The sequence below is a fragment of the Tiliqua scincoides genome, chromosome 7 (assembly GCF_035046505.1).
Source record: "Tiliqua scincoides isolate rTilSci1 chromosome 7, rTilSci1.hap2, whole genome shotgun sequence".
In the NCBI taxonomy this organism is placed as follows: domain Eukaryota; kingdom Metazoa; phylum Chordata; class Lepidosauria; order Squamata; family Scincidae; genus Tiliqua; species Tiliqua scincoides.
In genome coordinates this window covers 51,391,993-51,410,915 of record NC_089827.1, presented here as the reverse complement: position 1 = coordinate 51,410,915, position 18,923 = coordinate 51,391,993, and the positions used below count along the sequence as shown (strand labels likewise).

Sequence of the window (18,923 nt, the reverse complement as noted above, 5' to 3'; positions counted from 1 at the left end):
TTCTTTGCGGCTGTTTAATTACAGGATTGACAGCCATTTTAATCTCTTCAAAGCTCCAAAGGCCTCTCACAGCTAATCCAATTATATCTACTCCACATGCTACAGCCTCATATAAAGATGATTAATTATTGATTAAGCCAATCAAATAGTATTAACAAAGATTTATTTAAGCCTTTCATTACCTCCCATTTGATTATCATCTCACTTATTATATGTGGATTATGGTGAAAGCTGGAAGGCCAAAGACAGAAACATTTTGATCTTCTCCCTGAAAAGCCCTAACCATATTTCCACAGATGCACAGAACAAAGCAAACCAGTTCATGTCTGTGCCAACCTTTCCAGTTGCTTCTCCTCATCTAAGGCACACTGTGAGAAGCAAGTCTGTTTTCTATAGGTGGCTAGTCCAGTGTGAGAACTTGGTTACACAGAGAATGAAACCCTTTGCCCACCTTTTCATCAAGATGCAATAAACATTTCAGTAAGATGCGCTAGACAGAACAAATAAGCAAGTGTGGTCTTAGTAGGAGAAGGGGACCTTCAAGTTATAACATATGGCCATAATTTGCTAATATAGTACTTTCTTCCAAGTGATATTAGACATAGGAAGAAGTAAAGGAAAATTAAGAAGAAAGTGAATGCATTCATTCTGCAATTTTTCCCCACCTTTTGCCATCTCAAGATGGCTTGCATCCAGATTAGAAATACTGAATAAAAGTAACAAAAAATAAAAATAACACAAAATTATTGCCATTTTGATAAAAAACAAAAACGCAACCAACCGAGAGCAAATGACAATAAATGATCCAAGGGCATCAACTTATCTTAACAGAGCAGTTTTAGTCAGACGGCAAAAAGCTGACAATGAGCTAGCCAAGCAGACCAAAGGAAAGGGCATTTCATAGCTTGGGAGAAACAACCAAAAGCACTTTACCATACACCCTCCCTAAATGAGCTTCAGAAGGTAGGGAATCATGGTCTCTGATGTGGTATACAGGTTTGCACAGGCAGAGATGGTCCCTCAAATGTCCCAGACTATAAAGGGTTTTAAAAGTTACAACTAATATCTTGAGCTGAATCTGGAAATAGACTGACAGTCAACTGAGATGGTACAAAATGGTAACTATATGCTCATAAGGACAGGCCCCAACCACAGTTGTGTATCTGCATTTTGTACCAGCTGAAGTTTCCAAATGTTCTTCAAATGCAGCCCTGCTTAAAAGTGTGTTGCAGTAGTCCAATCTAGCTATGGCTAGGGCATCTGGCTAAATCTACTTTCCTCAGAAAGGGGCACAGTTAGCTCACCAGCCAAGACTTTGCAAAGGGGTTCCCTGATCATCTGGGAGTAAGGCTGGATCCAGGAACTAAGAATCTGGTTATTCAGGGGGAACAGTACCCCAGTCCAGGACAGGCTGAACACCTAAACCCAAGTCGACTCTCCTACTGACTAGGAACACTTCTGTCTTGTCTGAATTCCGGCTCAGTTCATTAGGCCAGATTCAGTCCACCATTGAGCTCACACTACAATTCAGAATTTCCACTGCTTACCCAGGATCAGATGAAAATGGTAGTGTGAGGTGCCATCAGTATACTGATGACACTTCAGACCCATCCTCTGGACAGCTACTTCAAGCTTTTCATATATATTTAAACCAGTGCCTCCAAACCTCAACCCAGCAAGGTAACCCAGAAGGATTCCATAGCCGATTGTATTGAAAGCTGTTGGTCCAGAACAGGGTTCTCCAAACTCTGGACGCGGGCCGGATCCAGCACCCTACCTAACCTCTCCCCTATGTGAATAGTGCTTATCGTTCCAAGGGGGAGCCTACAGTTTGCACCACCAATCTCCCTTGAACTGGCCAGCCACTTCTGTTGCCCCAGCAGCCACAGAGCCCAGATTTCTGGGCAGACAAGCAGGCTGGGTCACAGTTTCAGGGGAACTGGTGGTGCAAACAGGAGGCTTCCTGTTGGAATGACAAGTGACATTTGTGCTGGTGATGCCTTTCCCAGCATGCAGTGGTCTCTCCAATATGGAGACTGCTGGTCCAGAAGAACCAACAGGGATGAATTCCCCCACTGTCAAGTTCCTGGCACAAGTCATCCATCAGGGCGATCAAGGTAGTTTCAGTTTCAAAACCAGGTTGGAACCCAGTCTGATAAGCATCCAGATAATCTGTTACATCAAGGAAAGTCTAGACTTGAGATACCACCATGTGCTCAAACATCTAGCTCAGAAATGGCAGATTGGAGATAGAGCAACAATTTCTTCGCTCAAGTGTCTCTTTGGCTGACACACCAACAAAGCATTTCACGTGTCTAAGAATAATCTCAGAAATGTACCATTGGGCAACACAGTTAACTACTCTATTCCTAAATTGCAGGCAAATTGTTAACTTCTAGGAGCCAAATACAATCCAATCTTCTAGCACCAGTGCAGTCGTGCCAAGGGGGCATGCTCTGCATCCTACAGTGAGGGGGCAATCATGGGGGCCTCCTCCAGGAAAGGGAACATTTGTTTCCTTTCCACAAGGCTGCATTATGGCTGCGCCGGCACTGGAAAGTTTGGATAGAATTGGGTCCCAAGACGCTCAGAATCTTTTTGAAATGGAGACACCTGCCTGAATATTTTTCAGAAACATCAATGACTAACACTCTTCATGACTTAGTACACCCATTAATACATTTTTCTTTTCTAGCTTAAAGAAGCATTCTTTTAAGTAACAGTTGATAGAAAAACAGTCTATAATTAACTTTTAGTAAAATGAATTCTTCCTCTGTATTAGCAGATCTCCTGTCAATCCCTTCAAATTTCAACTATTCAATCTTTCTTTCTGCTTCCTGCTTTGCCATTTAGCTTAATAACGACTTCAAAATCATTCCCTTGTTTTCAAGGGTTGGTCTTTCTTGCATGCTCTGTGCAGAAGAGGTCAGCATTAATACATGGAACTAGTGACAGTTGTCCGTAATGAAATAACAGTATTGTTAACACTGGTCTGCTCCTTTGATAAAACAGTGTATTGGGGACCTTTTCGCCTCTCTATAATTGAGTGCTACATAATAGTGCCGATCCTTTTATGTATACCATTTTGTTCTACAATCAGAAAGGAGAGGCAAACCTATGGAAGCACTGCTTTCTTCAGTCACCACCATGATTAATTCCATATTTTTAATGAGTGCGGCTGCTACTTACGAAGGTTCTGTTACATACTTGTTTTGTTGACTTCTCATCAATGTACAACAAAACCCAAACTGTGATAATTGGGAGCTGTTTCATCAGCAAAAGGATTCCTACTATTAATATAGGGTTGGCTTGGAAAAAGCACCCTGACATTTTAAATTAGTCAATCAATTCATAATTGTGCCACCAGTTCATATGCAGGAAAAATATTTATAAAGCATTTTAATTAACACGGAAAACTTCTAATTATGCAAGATGCACAACACAAAGAACTGCATGCTAATAATTTAATTTAGCTATATTTTATATTTCACAAAAGTAAAACTTGGCAGTATATATATACTGCCATGTAACAGTCTGTGGCAGTTGGGGGAAGTGCCCATGTTTCATATATTATGAGAAATAAACTCATACAGAGAACCAGTTGTACATCTAGCCAAAATGACATTTCAAAACAACTGATTTACAAGCAGCATCCTGTGTAAAGCTCTTCTTGCTATTCTTTTTAAAAAGCATCCAAGTTATGCATCATGCAAGAGTAATCCCAGGAAGACTGTTCAGATCAACATTTCACATATGAAAAAGCCTTTTTCAGACATTAGTTCAGACAGGCGTTAATTCTTAAAATATATGGAACACACTAAGGTGTCTACCAGGGATGGGTGGGTTTAGTGCATAAGTGCATCTTGACTCGAGTTGAGTCACCAGTCTGTGCCCCCCACAACTTGACTCGAAAACGAGTCCTAACAGGTAGACTTTCTGAGTTGCCCAGAGCATTTTTGCAACTTGAAAAGACTTGAGTCCCAAGTCTTTCCCTTTAAAAATTCAGTCACAGTTCTGTGGAAAAAATGGGGATGCTGCCAGGCTCTGTGTGTGTTTCAAGGTTCTCCCCTGCTGTCTCCACCCATCCCATCAGAAAGATAACAGTGCAGAACACGCTGATCAGTTCCTTCTGTACGATCTCACCCCAGCTACAACAAAATCCACTCCCTTCACATCATGGGCATGAGTGGACATACAGGGAGGGAGGAAGGATTCCAGATCGACAAGGTGGGAGGGGAGGGGGGCAGCACAAGTGAGTGATGCAGTGAGTACACAAGCCATGGGTGGCTCTTTTTCTATCGCTCTAGGAACTGCCTCTCCCTCAGTTTGCCCCCAGTCCCTCCTGCTTGCAAAACCCACTTGTCCCTACGTAAAAAATGGTTCCTCCTCTCCCCCTCCCTCTCCCAGAATCATATTCTCCATCCAGTGGACGGTCCAGGGGACAAGAAGCACCTCCCTTCCCCACCTAAACTTGTTACTTCTCCAACCTGAGACCCTTAAAGTTTTAAGCCTAAATCCCCTCCCAAATTAACCATTTTCCTCTACCCTCCAGTCTACATTGCTAAAAACACAAATTTCAAAAATTCTAATTGAACTGTCAACCATAAATTTGGGTTGGCAACCTGTTAATCACATAAGCTGTGGGGCCAAAGGTAAATTTTTAAGTCATATAACATATGCGTTGCACTGACAAGTGCCAAACTACATTTGAAGAGCAAGTTACTTTTAGACAGTATGAATTGTTTTATCACTGAAAACTTCTTTCAGTCCTTGGAAAACTATACAGTTGGAGTAAAAAGGAGCCCAAACTCCTGCTACTTTATTTCTGATCCATTACAACTTTGTTCTGTGGTATTAAATATTTCGAAGAAGTTGCAACCATACAAGTCTAGAGCATCTAGGACAGCCATTTTCAACCGGTGTGCCGTGGCACACTGGTGTGCCGTGAATGGTCCCCAGGTGTGCCATGGGAATTTGGGAGAGTCATTAGTAGGGCCACTGGGGGATGCGAGCCCCCCCACTGACAGCACAGTGTGCCTTGTCAATTGTCAAAAAACTGATGGTGTGCCTTGACCATTTAGTGCACCCAAGCCCCTGCAGCCCCCCTGAGGGGCGCGATCCTTCCCCCTGTCTCCTGGCTGCCCCCGCCCCTTAAGGGGGCAGAGGCCAGGATCCACAGGCTGGGGCGTCGCAACGCCCCAGTCTGAATATCACTGAACTATAGTAATATGGCTGCTTAAGGTTTGGATGATACACAAAGCCGTTTATAACTAATCAGGGCTCCATACCAAAATGGAAGAAGGGAGGTAAAGGGGATTGTGCTGGGTTCTCAATTCAGTAAGTCTTGCGAATAGGCCCACTGTTCACTACAGAAAAGGCAACACAAGGCTGGCAGACAGAATACAGCTCACAAGGTACTTTAGTGCAGCCTGGCATACTTTGCAACAGCAGGATAGTATTTGCTAATAACATTTTGGTCAGCAAAGTAGTTAAAACTTAAGGTGAGAGATGCACATACTTGCAACTGAAATACAGCTATGAAACAAGATCCTCTTGAGGAAAAGACGACAGAGAGTCAAGTAATTTCCCCTTCAAGAAAAACTAATACAGCTACCTTACCTTGAAAGTTTATCAAACATATTGACAAGTTTCATGGCTTCATATTCTTTTTGTTCTTCAGTCATTTCATCCATAGGGTTGGGCATCGGCTCTTCCAAATGACCAGTGATAAGGTTAATGCTGGGACAGGAGAAAGAAAATTAATATTAAAAATGAAGACTTAAACACAAGAACAACCTTACTGGATTAGGCCAAGAGCCCATCTAGTCCAGCTTCTTGCATTACAAACTGGCCCATCAGTTGCCTCTGGAAGCACACAAGACACATGTATCCCGTTACCACGCTCTTGCATCTGGCATTCTGATAGCCTAAAATCTGGAGGTTGCATATAGTCATCATGGCTTGTAACCTGGACAGACTCCTTAATACATCTGTCCAACCCCTTCGAAAGGCATCTAGGTCAGATGCCATCACAATATTCTGTGGCAAAGCATTCCACAGATTAAGTTCACAGTGTTATTTTTTTTAAAAACCCTTTTATCTGTTCTTCCACTAGTCAATTTTAGTGGATGGCCCCTGGTTCTCATGTTACACGAAAGGGAAAAGAACTTCCCTCTATCCATCCCATGCATAATGTTATATGCCTCACTCATGCTCCCCTCAGATGCTCTCTTTCTAGCCTGACAAGTCCTAAATATCGTAGCCTTGTCTCATAAAGGAGGTGCTTCAGTCCACTAATCATTTGGTCTCTCTCTTCTGCACCTGTTCCAGTTCCACTATATTCTTTTTGAGATATGGTGACCAGAACTGGACACAATATTCCTGACGTGGCCTTACAATTGATTAGTACAAAGTCTTAATAATATTGGCAGTTTTATTCTCAATCCCCTTTTAAATTATCCCAAGCATGGAACTGACATTCTTCACACTTTCTTGCCACATAGTAGGTCTACACTTTCATTGAACTATCCACCACCTCCCAAGACTTCTCTCCCGATTCATCATAGACAGCTCAAAACATGTCAGCCTATATGCGAAATTTTGATTTCTTACCCCAATGTGTATTACTTTACACTTACTTACAATGAAGCACACCTGCCATTTTGCTGCCCATTCTCCCAGTTTGGAGAGATCCTCCTGGAGCTCTTCAGAACCCATTCTGGATTTCACAACCCAGAAAAGTTTAGTGTCATCTACAAACTTGGTCAACTTGCTGCTTACTCCCAACTCCAAGTCATTATGAATAAATTGGAAAGCACTGGTCCCAAGACCAATCCTTGAGGCACACCGCTTTTCCACTGTGAAAATTGTCCATTTACACCAACTTTCAATTTCCTGTTCTTCAACCAGTTCCTAATCCATAAGAGGACCTTCTCTTACTCCCTGACCGTTGAGTTTGCAGGAGCTTTGGTGAGGAACTGTGTGATAACTTTTTGAAAGCTTTTTTGGACAGATTATCCACTGCAAAGGTCAATACTCTGTCATATGCATTTTACATACAAGATATTTGAAATCTCAGGGAACCTCAATATGAAGCACTAAGGCTTTTGAGAACACTTTGACCTATAAATTTCCACTGGCTTGACTGTCCTGACTTCCTTACTGAAGAATCCCTGGAACTGGGGACAACACTCAGGAGTACCTTGGCCAATGGAAATAAGGCCTGCTCAGTGGCGTCGCTAGGGGGGTGCGGGCCACACCAGGTGACGCGCACGGGGGGGTGACATGCTAAAATTGCGGTGGTTAGGAGTAACCCCATCATATTATACACTGTTGGATGCGGAATTTTGAGCAGAATGCAATGCAAAAATCCTGGGTGAAATATCTCCTTTCTATCAAAAGGTATGGCCAAAAAACTGGAGAACAAAAAATGCATGGATCCCTATGGAAAGTGAAAGTGAGCCGTATTGTGCGTTTACTTGTGAGTAGGTGAACTTGCCTTAGTCCATCGGAAAGGACACACTGAGAGGAATCCAATGACACCAGAATGGTCCTAATCCAATGAATGCAGCCCCCAAAAACACCTGAGAAGGAAGTCCCTCCCTCCAAGCAGATGAATGTGTTGAGCCCTATGGAAAGCTAAACTAAGCCTCACAGTCACATTTACTAGTGAGTAAGCAAATATGCCTTGGCTGGTGGTCAGGCCAGGCAAAGGGGAATGTGAAGCCACCAGAATGGTCCTGATCTGATGGAACTGGAGCTCAACAAATGCTCCAGAAGGTAGCCTCCCCCCCCCCCACACACTAAAAAGGATCAAAACAGAGGCTTCAGCTGATAAGGTGAACTTTTTTGAGACTTGCAAAGCCAGGTGGATCCTGACAGTGATCTGGTTTAAACAGAAGTTCTTAAATTGAACTGGGTAGGGCTGAAAACCTTACTGATTTTGGAGGGGGTTGTTATTGCAGGCAGGCTACAGAGGAAATTCACTTGGTGGACCAGGGCTGGCTTCTGCTTATTATTTGTTTTACTTTAATTATTTATACTTATTTATTTTAATTTGCCTGATGATGTCACTTCCACCGTGACATCACTTCTGGTGGGTCTTGGACAGATTGTCATTCTAAAAAGTGGGTCCTAGTGCTAAAAGTTTGAGAACTGCTGCAATAAGCTATTAGTAAGTTGACACCCTGGGGGTGTGTGTGAAACCACTAGTGACCCAAATCACTAAAATCACAGTTTGGAGGAATAATACCATCACGTTATATATCAATCAATGCGTAATTTCATGCAGAATGTGTTCTATCAAAAGGTACAGCCAAAAAACCAGTGGGGGCCGAGTGATGGTACATCACCACACCCATCATGTGGGGCCCCGCCCACTGCATGGGGGGTGACGCGTTGGCATTCTGCACCAGGTGACGCGAACCCTAGTGACGCCACTGGGCCTGCTTGAAACATATTTTGACTGAAGTGAAAAATACAGCCCACAACTCAGCCTATATATCACAAGAGGTAAAACGCAAAACATTCAGCATTTATCAACTGAATGGTGCTCCAGCAGGAGGAGGGAGAAGTGAATGGAACAGTACTTTGGCTTTGCAGACTTGTACTCTTCAGTGTCTGTATCTTCATCATCCGAGTACCAGTTTTCCCCTCTTCCTCCTGCTAGTAGGCCCCTGGCTGCCAGAAGCCCTGCTGCATTGCCATAGCCCGTATACTTCAGTAAGCTGTCAACTGCAAAAAAGTCAGGGAGATTATTTACTTGGAAAGGTTGAACCCATTTCTTTAAAATAGGGTGGTATAAATATCTTTACATTGTGGATCCAATTCTTACAGTCAATCCTTTAATGTGCCTTAATAGCTCCTAGATTTGTCAGAACACTCCAATTTAATCTTAAATGGAACACATTTCTTTTTAAAAGACAAATGAAAATGGCACTTCTCTTTTCTACAGAGGTTAAAAAGCTGCAAGGAGACAAAAGGCATTCTTTTACTCCCAAGGAGAATAATGCCTAACAGGGGTTATCAGCCACAGAAAAGCCCAATTCCAAACCTAAATTTAGAATTTATATTTGTCATGTGTCCAGGAAAGATTCATTATCTCGCTCTTCCAAAAGAATTCATAAGTATGTATGAAAATATAGAACCACTGTATACAAGTACATGCAGGCATGGAACTGATACATCCTGAGTGATGCACATGTCAAGCCTTGCATTATGCAGTGAAATACTGATGCATTCAGAACTTGATTATTCATAATTCAAGGGTATGGAAACTTGCTGAATTGTGACTGCATTATGGAGACATTTGATTTTTCAGCACTTGGGCAGCCTAATCCTATGGTGCTCTGGTGCTACAAGGTCCTGAAATAATAGCCACTATATCCAGTGGGGCCAGAGTAGTTGCCAGGATCTCCTTGGGGGAAGGAAACATTTGTTTTCTTACCCTGCATAAAGCTCCGCTACCACCAATGGGTCTCCTTGGAGTTGAGCCTGCTATTTAGTGGATGCAGAACTGAGGAGGTCCATGTTGGGTGGCTTGGGAGTGGGCATATGATTTGGTGGCAGTCTCTGCTGCCCTTCCCACCCCCCCTCCAGGCCTGCTCCACCCCTCAGTCCACCCTCCCTCCACCCAGGTTCACCCTCCCCCCACCTCATAAAGCCTCACTGCTGGCCAGTGGGAGCACTTAACATTGGCCACTCTGGTCCAGCCGGGTGCTAACGCCCAGCGTCGACTGGCGCTTGCCTCTCTGCCAGCACAGTGGGCTTACAGCTGGCGATAACATGCCTTACAGCACTCATGCGACAGTAGTTGCTGGGGGCAGTGCACCAGCTGTCGGCACTGCCCCAGCATAGGACTGGGCCCTAAACTGAGTTAAAAGAAACAGTAACTACTGTATAAATTAATACTGTCGACCACACTAGGAAACACTGCCTGAAGGGTGTGGTCAAAGTCCTAAAAATGAAAACAAATTGCTAGTTTGTTCCTGAAAGAAGCATTACATCACCTACTACTATGTTTTACCATTAAATGTCCAAACAAATGGCCAGACTACCTAGAAAGTGCTTGCTGTCTACATCTCCCTGCCATATGCTAAGGAGACCACACAGCATATACAGAAGCATGCTAAAATAGTTACCTGTAACCAGATTTGCAAATAAGTAGACAAGAGTTATCAGATCAGCCCAAACACTCTATGTAGCTTATTTGTGGCTTATTGCCAGCTTGAAAGAATCAACACTCTGAGTTTACAAAAGTTCTCCTGCCTGCAGTAATTTTTACTGGACAAGGGGCAACCAGGAGGACTATTCAGAATTCTGCCAAAGCCAACCAGTCATGCATATTCACAGCACAGAACCAGCCTGTACCTCTTTCTTTACAAAGGACAAAAAGGAATTCTGCTGCAATCTGCTTCACGCCTAGGTCAACGTGAGTCATAAGACGTACTAGTTTGTTTCTCAGAGTTGTGCCAACTTCGGGACGATTGGATACATCTCTCAAGGGAGGCAAAACCTAATACGGACAAAAACAAAATCAAGTAGAAGAACAGCAATTATTCCCCAATGGAAAGTGCAGCCACACTTCAAGATTTAAAAAAGTGGTTCCCAAACTTTTTTGACTGGCGGCTCCCTTGCCCTACTGGGCCACTGGCCATGGTTCCCCATTAGGGCTAAAATTCTATGCATTGTATAGGGTGACAGGTTTTTTGTGAGAATTCCGCAGCTCCCCTGCCTGGTTTCCGTGGCTCCCCAAGGAGCTGAGAACCACTGATTTAAAGGTTTTGAAAGGGTTCTGCTCCAACACTCTTTCTGAGCTTAGAGTCTAAGCAACTGCACATACTGTAGACATTCTGTAGCAGATACATCTCTATGTATGTACATCTCTGAGCAGATACATCTCATGCCTTTCAAAGACAATCAGAAGGCAGTCAGCTGTTTTGCAGCCCTCAGAGAACAGTGAAAGACACTTACCCCATACAATGTATTTGCCTGCACCTCTTCCCAATCTTCTAGGTCAGTGTTAACCGAACGTTAACAGGAAGCAAGTACTATCCTAACCCAATTCTAACATTTCAGTGTTCTCAAATTGTTGTTTGCACATTATTTTTGTTGTTCCCATATATGTATACCTAGTCTTATATGTACATTTTTATGTACATATGGCCAAATTTCAGAAGTTAAGGTATCAAACCATTCACGGACCATTCATGTTCCCTGCTTCCTTAGTCAAGATTCTCTTTCTTAGCAGTTTATATTCACCCACAGTGAAATGCCACTGGTGAAGAACTGGACCAATTTCAACACTTTTCAGCACCCCTCGTCAAGAACAAAAACAAATCCTCCCAAGATATTGATGGTCTAAACCAAATATTTTAGTTCATTGTTAACCAAGTTGAGGGCATCTCACCTGAGCTTTGATAAATTTCCTTATGTTCCGATGAGATCGACAACATCTTGTCAGTAAACTGAGAACTGGAGTGAGACCTTCCCGATAGCTACTTCCCTAGAACAATAAAAATTCATAGATAACTATACTTTCCTTTTAGACACTTTGGCATTTTCTTCTACATCACATATTCCTACTCCACTGTTTCTCAGAACAAGAGGTCAGGCAATCATATTTCCACAGTGGGTTACCCATGTGACATTTTTGCAACATGTGATGGGCATTTCAATGTCAGAAAATAAACACTATATTTGCCTCAGGAAATGCTCCTAGATATGTGTCTACCATATACTTTCAGACACATAAATGTCCTTAACACATTGCTAAATACGAGACAGTCACCTGTGGAAAAGATGCAGAAACATTTTTTCCCATAGTGTGGCCCCAACTGGGGCCTAATACTGAAGCCAGAGTTTTAGTGATCATATCTGCAAATCATCTGACACACACAGAAAAAGCCAGAAAATATGACAAATGAATATACTCCAAAATTTATTAGTCCACCTCTCCTCTCCCCACCCATTTAATATACCTACATTAAAGTAACATACACAGCTAAACAATAGGTCTCTGAGCAGATACAATTTTTTAAATAACTCTTTAGATAGATCTAAACTGCCTGATTTTGCATTTCTCAGGTCTGCCTGTCAAAACACTGAAGGTTGTACATGATTCAAAGCAGATAGAAGTTAGGCACTTTTGAATCAAGGTAATTTCTGTCATCAATACATCTCATGTTTGTTCTTAAGACCAACCTATGTGTATACAAGAGTCTCCAAACCATGCTTTCATTTTATTTAAAAAAAAACAAAACCGCCATAGTAATCTGAAGTTTGGCAGGCAGCAGGGAAGAAGGCTTAATTTCTTTCCTCCTCAGCCATGTTTGCAATCAAAATCATTCTCCTTGGTCTCCTTTTCTATTCATACATGACTTTCAAAACAATACACAGAAACCCAACTGAGAGAATATTCCACTCATCTTCCACGTAAAGTCTACCTTGGTGCTTGTATGCCACCTCTTACCTTGTCAATTCTCTTCTCCATGAACTTCAGTAGCACCTGAATTGCATCCATGTTCATGCCATTGTATTTTATATCTGTTTCTTCAGTTTCATCCTGACTTGATGGACTGATGAGGACATCCAAACAAGAAACTGGAACATTGCTTAAAAGGTTGATTGCGTTGCTGAAAGACATTTAAAAAACTAATTTCTTTCATGACACCCATTTTCTTAAAAGCATGTATGGAAATTACTCCTGGATTCTAAGTGCTTGTGCGGAACTATCTTCCTGTAATAAGAGAGTAAAAGCCCTTGCAACACCAAAACAAGACCATGTTGCAATGGTGCAACAGCTGGTACATAGTACAGTACTTAAGTATCTAATTTAGTCCATTCAATCAGAGGACTTGAAAAGCATTTTCCATACTCATTCTATTTAGCACTTTCAGACATTTGGTTGAATGGCTTACAGCAGTGGTTCTCAAACTTTTCAGTCTCTGCACTTCACAAACTTTGCACTTCTAAAAGGACTCTCAGCAAGCCCCGGAGTGCCAGCACAAACTGGGCAGGGGGGCCAGGGCTCCTTGGAGCACATTTTGAGAAATTCTGGCTTAGAGGAACTTGAGGTGTGACAAGTTTCTAGTGGCATTGCTGGGGGGGTGGGTGCAGATCGCAATGAATACTACCGTCACAGGGGACAACACCACTACTGACCAAAATTGTGAAAGTCTTGGTATTTTCAAATAATACCATCATAGTACATCATTTGATGTGTAATTTAATACAGAATGCGATGAAATAAACAGCACTGAAGTATCTGTATTCTATCAAAAGTTATAGCCAAAAAACGAAAAGATAAATACAACTGCCTTATGTAACAAAAAGTCAATTTTCTTCACTTTATTATGACACAGCAGGAAACCAATAAACTGTTAGTATGAGTCAGCTCTCATTGCCATGTATCAGAATTCAAACTTATTCAGTTGGATGAATGTCAACAAATTGGCCACTGGTCTTTTGTTGGTTACTGATTTGTTGGGTGACCTGTACTGTGATATATTAAAATAAAGTTAATAGGGATTACACCAACCCTAGTGATGACACTGCATTTAGGCTGCGCATATGATACTGCAATTTATTCTATATGGTCTGGTACGAGAGGAGGTTCATCATGGGGGCGATGCAATGAGCTCTTGAACAGGGTGAAACAAAACTAATGATGCCTCTGGGAGTTCCTTTGCAACTGAGTTTTATTTTGAGGAAAGTTTTAAAAAGACTGGATTGCAATTTTTGTTCCTTCAAACAATGGTGGAGGCAAGATTGAAAATATATTTTTCTGAATTCTACACAAGAGTTACTTTTCCTGTTCAGAAATTAATATGCAGATTGGTAGACTGTATCAAATACCAAGTATTATTCTGTTATTTTGTATAGTCATCTCTTACACACCAATGTATACACTGAATTTATACCAATGCAATTAGCTTGATTTGCCTCTAAATCTCTTTCAAATCCCCCTTTCCCATTTGCTTGAAATTTAAAAATTATGAAGTCCAATTAGTTCAACTGTGCATTGAATACCCAGATACAGTTCTCGATTTGTGATAGGTACATGCTAACAATCCTTTCCTGAACTGGTTTGACAAAGGGGCAACAGTGCACTAAGCAATCCCGTAGCCTACAGAAAAATACCAACAAAGTACAGGGAAGATAGGTTTTACAACCAACTAAGGTTATCAGGTAACTGGAAAATAAGTGACTAAAGCAAAGGAAGGAAGGAGAAGGCTGGGCCACCAGGAAGTTGGTAAGAGAGTAAGCAAGCATATATGCACTAGCTTGCATGAAATATAATCTGACCACTGCTCAAGGCTATTGCTTTTTTGGCCTCCCTACTGCAGCTGGAGCAAGTAAATGGCAATACAGTCTGACTACTTCCTTCCCTCTCAGTGGGAGTGATGACACTCATGCTTGCTCCCACAACACTGACAAAGTGGGCAGCAAGGAGTCACCAAGCTGGCTAACTTAACCCATTTCTGCCCAGTCCACAGGTGTATGCATTTGATCCCTGTTGTATATATGCAATATTGTGCAGAAATGGCTTAAGTGCACTGCACCTGACCCAGTTCATGTTTACTCTACATGACTGATCCACCAAGGGCATATCAGAGAGGAGCAGCACCAACGAGAAACACTGCAGACACCAACATAAGCTTACAAGCAAGCAAGTGGGATAGTTAGTAGCAGCAGCAAGTCTGGAGGGGGTACTATTTACACGCATTCATGAGGGAGGAGCACTGAAATGGAAGAGACCTAGAGAACACCCATCCTAGGATAGGCTTAACAGCTTTACTATATACGTTTGTGCAACTTGATCTGTAATCAGTGGCTTAGTTCACTTTCTTGAGATAGCTGAATGTAGGTTATTTCATATTTTCCAATTTTGAAATAGTTTCCAAATGTGAAATCATTTCTCCTGGAGTGGCCTGATTTCATATGCAAATGGTATTGAGTAGTGACAGATGCCTTGCAAGAAAATAAAACCACTGTACACTTTAGATGAGCAGAATGTTCTTTGGTTTTGCTCACTGGGTGGATCTATCTGGGCTCTGCTCTGTGTCAGAATTTTATTGCAAGAATTAGAATGTCTACAGGCAGCTAAGAGCACAGAGAGAAATCCTGCAGCCAAGAAACAATGGGAATGAAAGGGAAGATGAATAGTTGTGAAAAGTTTTTTTATTTGAAGTTGAAGGGCAGGGACTTTCTACATAGGCCCATTTAAGGAGGTAGAATAGTGCTCTTTCATTTTGTACTCTTGCAGTTTATGGCCACTGCTCTCGATAAAGCAGGGCCAAAAAAGGGAGTGTTGTGAAATAACATTGTAGAATCCCAAGTAGAGATAGATAGTTAAGACAAAACTTACTATGCTAATTCATACCACTGAATGCCATGACTCAGGAATGAGAGTTTAAAGTGTCTATTGGAATCAGCTAGCCTGGCCCATTTGCATCTCTCATCATGCAATTCATCACTGTTTGCATTAATGATCTGAAGTAAGCAGAGAAGCATTACAAGAAGCCTTCTAAAGTCATTCTGACAAGCTCTTGTTTTATTCGCACATATCTACCCCTTGTTAAAAGTCAGGGAGTTAGGAAGCGAGCAAACTTCATAGTTAGGAAACAGAATAGTGTAGACAGCATCACATTGTGGGGAGAAAGGCGGAGTATGTATGTATGCATGAATAAATCATAATAAGAATAAATAAATAAGTCAGTCAGTCAGTGTCCAGGAACTAGCGAACATTTTGCACTGCATGTCCTCTAAACATTTAGGCCTCAATCTTAACAAAAGTACCGCAGATACTAGCATATAAGTCAATCTCACAGGTAAGTTGCGGGCAGGTTTTGAGTCAAAAGTCATGGAATGTTCTGTTCCCTCAGATAAGTTGGGGGGGGGTTTAAACTTAGGGGGTGTTTGACTATAGTTTTGTCTGATTTTACCAGCTACTATGCTTAAATAAGCCAGATCCTGAAAAATAACCTACCAGTAATTGTTACCGAAGAGCTACAGTCTCTAATTTATTAAAATATAGCAAATAATCGTAAGATACATTTTTATTTAACATCTTAAATTCTGGTCTTCACAACCTTTTTGTAAACACTACCAAAGTGCACTGTAAACAACGTACCAACAGAACAGTGGTTCCCAACCTGGGGTACATGTACCCCCAGGGGCACTTGACAGAACCTTTAGGGGTACTTGAAAAAGAATGGCAGAAAAAGGCAGGTAGTGCTCCAGAATGCCTTGCAGGGCCAGGAAGGGGGGTAGCTAGTCAGCTCTGAAAGTCCCACCAATAGCTAGTTTTTGGTCATCAATTCATGTATAAATCAGCAACTAAAAACCAGTAGAAAAGCTGAAACATAATATGGAAAGTGATCAGTTACCAAGAATTTTTCAGGACACTTCTGGTGCAAAACAGTGAAAAGGTATAATCTTCAGTTCTTCAAATAAATAAAAAGATAAAATACTATGATGAATACATGAAGTATGGGTTTTCATATAGGGATGAGAGCTCATATTATTCATAAACATTTTGCCAATATGAGAGGTACAATTTATGGAATGGGCTGCCAAGGGGTATGCAAGTGAAAAAAGGTTCAGAACCACTGTAGGAGAAGCATTAATCAAATCCTTTAAGGTACCTGGCGTGTTAAGCCAGAGGCTCAGCATATAACATACAACACATAACTGGGAGTGTGCAGTTTAATTTGCAGCAGAGACAAGCAACAAGGAATGACTGAGCAAGGGCAGCTATACATAGTTGCAACCCTGTTTACTCAGAAATAGACCCATTGCTTTCCATGGGTATTCTTAAGTAATGGTGCACAGAACTGTAGCCTGGGACTTTGTTTCAAATCAAAATGAGAATTACATCCTGGTGTTTAAAAAAAACAGACCTCTGTCAGCATTTGCAAAATGGAAGAGGCTTGATTTAAAAGGAATCCTTTAGCAGGAGAACAGAAGGTAAACTCTGGCAGGAGCTTTGCCCTGGAGGAGTTGTCTTGGAGATTAACTGCCCTCTAATCTCTGCATTGCTTCTGCAGCTTTACTTGCAAAAGTTGCTTGGAAAGTCCTGAACCCTGAGTGACCTCAAAGATAAGGCGAGGTGATGATCTAAGCTTGATTTATTGGTAAAAATTCTTGCCCTATAAGTGAGTATCTACAATATACCTCTTCAGGATGGGGGGGGGGTTTGAAGTTAAAAACCTCGTCAGGCAATATAAATCATCTTGGAAGGTCCACACAATTTGGGGAGGAGAGAGGAAAAGCACAAAGAGAAGCCCCACCCCATAAGCATGCAGTGTTGCCTGCACTTACAACTGCTGTACCTGGGAGGTCTGTCTTCCCATGAGCTAAATGCCATTCTAAATTACCCAATATTTCAGAACACCTGAAAGAGGCTTAGGCGTTCCCAATTTCAAGCAGCATGGTCTCAGAAATCAACAAGAAGCCCTTGGCATGATTTTCTGGTCAGCATCATACTATCAACTTGATTATGCACCTCACCTTGATGTATCCATTTCATTGATGGTCATATTCCTATGCCACTTATGCACAGCATTCAGGCTGTTGTTGCTTACCAGGCATTAGTTTGAAAAGTTATTCACACAAGATCTGGGCGCACACACACACCCCTCTCCCCACACACAGGAGCACAGTCCATGCTCCTCCTTGCTTACCAAAAGCTCCAAAGCAAGATATATGTGCTATAAAACAGCCTTCACTTTAGATAGTGGGATTTTTGCAAAACACATTTTCTGCAAAACGGACTTGGCAAAAAACACCACATACAATTTGATGCAGCAGTAGTTTGACAGCTTGGACTCTTTCCATAGAAAGTCCTTTTTTACTGGTTTCTTATTAGGTATTGGCGTTCCCAAACACCTACAAAATTAAATTTTCTGGATCACTGTGCCCAAGCTATTCTTTTCAATACTCAAAGCTTGGCTTTTTGATCTTTGTCACTTGCCTGACAGTTTTATTTGTGGATGAGAAGAGTATGAAATTCTCCAGCTACCAGGAAGTCAGTCACTGTGCACAGAGCCATACAATAGTGTTTGCATTCCAACTCCAGGGGGTCAAAATGCTGCGTATATTATTCTTCCTTTCTCAGCTTCCTAGAGATCATCAATCACCAGGACATGACACCCACCCACTCATGTTCTCAGCCCCCCATATGCAAATGTGAAAGCAAAACAACCATTTAGCACCACTAAAGGCCTTTATTAAAATCTTGTTAGTGGGCAAACATGGCATTTGCTTTTATACAATAATTTAAACGTGCATTTTTTAAAATAAGTGGCTCTACTGTGTCACAATGGTCTACCTAGAGATTCCTATACATATTTCATTACAGGATGCATAAACATTTGGTTCAAAATCAAAACTTGTGATTTTTAAAAAATAATGTTTAGAAAATTACATTCAAAAAAATTGACATATTTCTAGTACAATTCTATTCACTCATAAGTCAATTCCATTATGTTCAGTGGGGCTTACTTGCAGGCAAGTGAGCAAAGGACTGCAACCTTAATACAATATAAGCACACAGTGGAGACTATATTCTATAACATCTTAAACATGAATTCATTACCCTCTATAACAGTGGTTCTCAAACTGTGGGTTGGGACAGGGGCATACTACTGTCCCAACTGAGGGACATACTACTGTTTTTATTTCCTTTTTTACAAAAGCTCAAGCTACTTCTTGTATTGAGGTGCATAAGTAGGGTGCACTTGCTTCTAGCCAGTACTGAGCACAGTACCAACATCCACATCAGTGTTAGTTTCAAGCCTAATACAAGAACTATTATTAACATTATTAACAGTACTTATATATTGCTTTTCAACAAAAAGTTCACAAAGCGGTTTAAGTCGCTTGAGATTTTGTAAATAAAAATGGACCTAAAAACAGTAAAT

The 18,923-nt window shown here is 41.5% G+C and overlaps 1 protein-coding gene across 1 annotated transcript in view; it reads right to left on the bottom strand.

Moving 5' to 3' along the window:
• The window catches only part of RIC8B (RIC8 guanine nucleotide exchange factor B), a 40,603-nt gene that overhangs the window by 2,979 nt on the left and 18,701 nt on the right, over positions 1 to 18,923 (bottom strand). The window contains exons 5-9 of the mRNA XM_066634215.1: positions 12,470 to 12,632; positions 11,408 to 11,503; positions 10,369 to 10,513; positions 8,589 to 8,733; positions 5,620 to 5,739 (exon numbers count right to left, since the gene is read on the bottom strand). Coding sequence (XP_066490312.1) covers positions 5,620 to 5,739; positions 8,589 to 8,733; positions 10,369 to 10,513; positions 11,408 to 11,503; positions 12,470 to 12,632 — 669 coding nt within the window. The remainder of the gene's footprint in view (positions 1 to 5,619; positions 5,740 to 8,588; positions 8,734 to 10,368; positions 10,514 to 11,407; positions 11,504 to 12,469; positions 12,633 to 18,923) is intronic.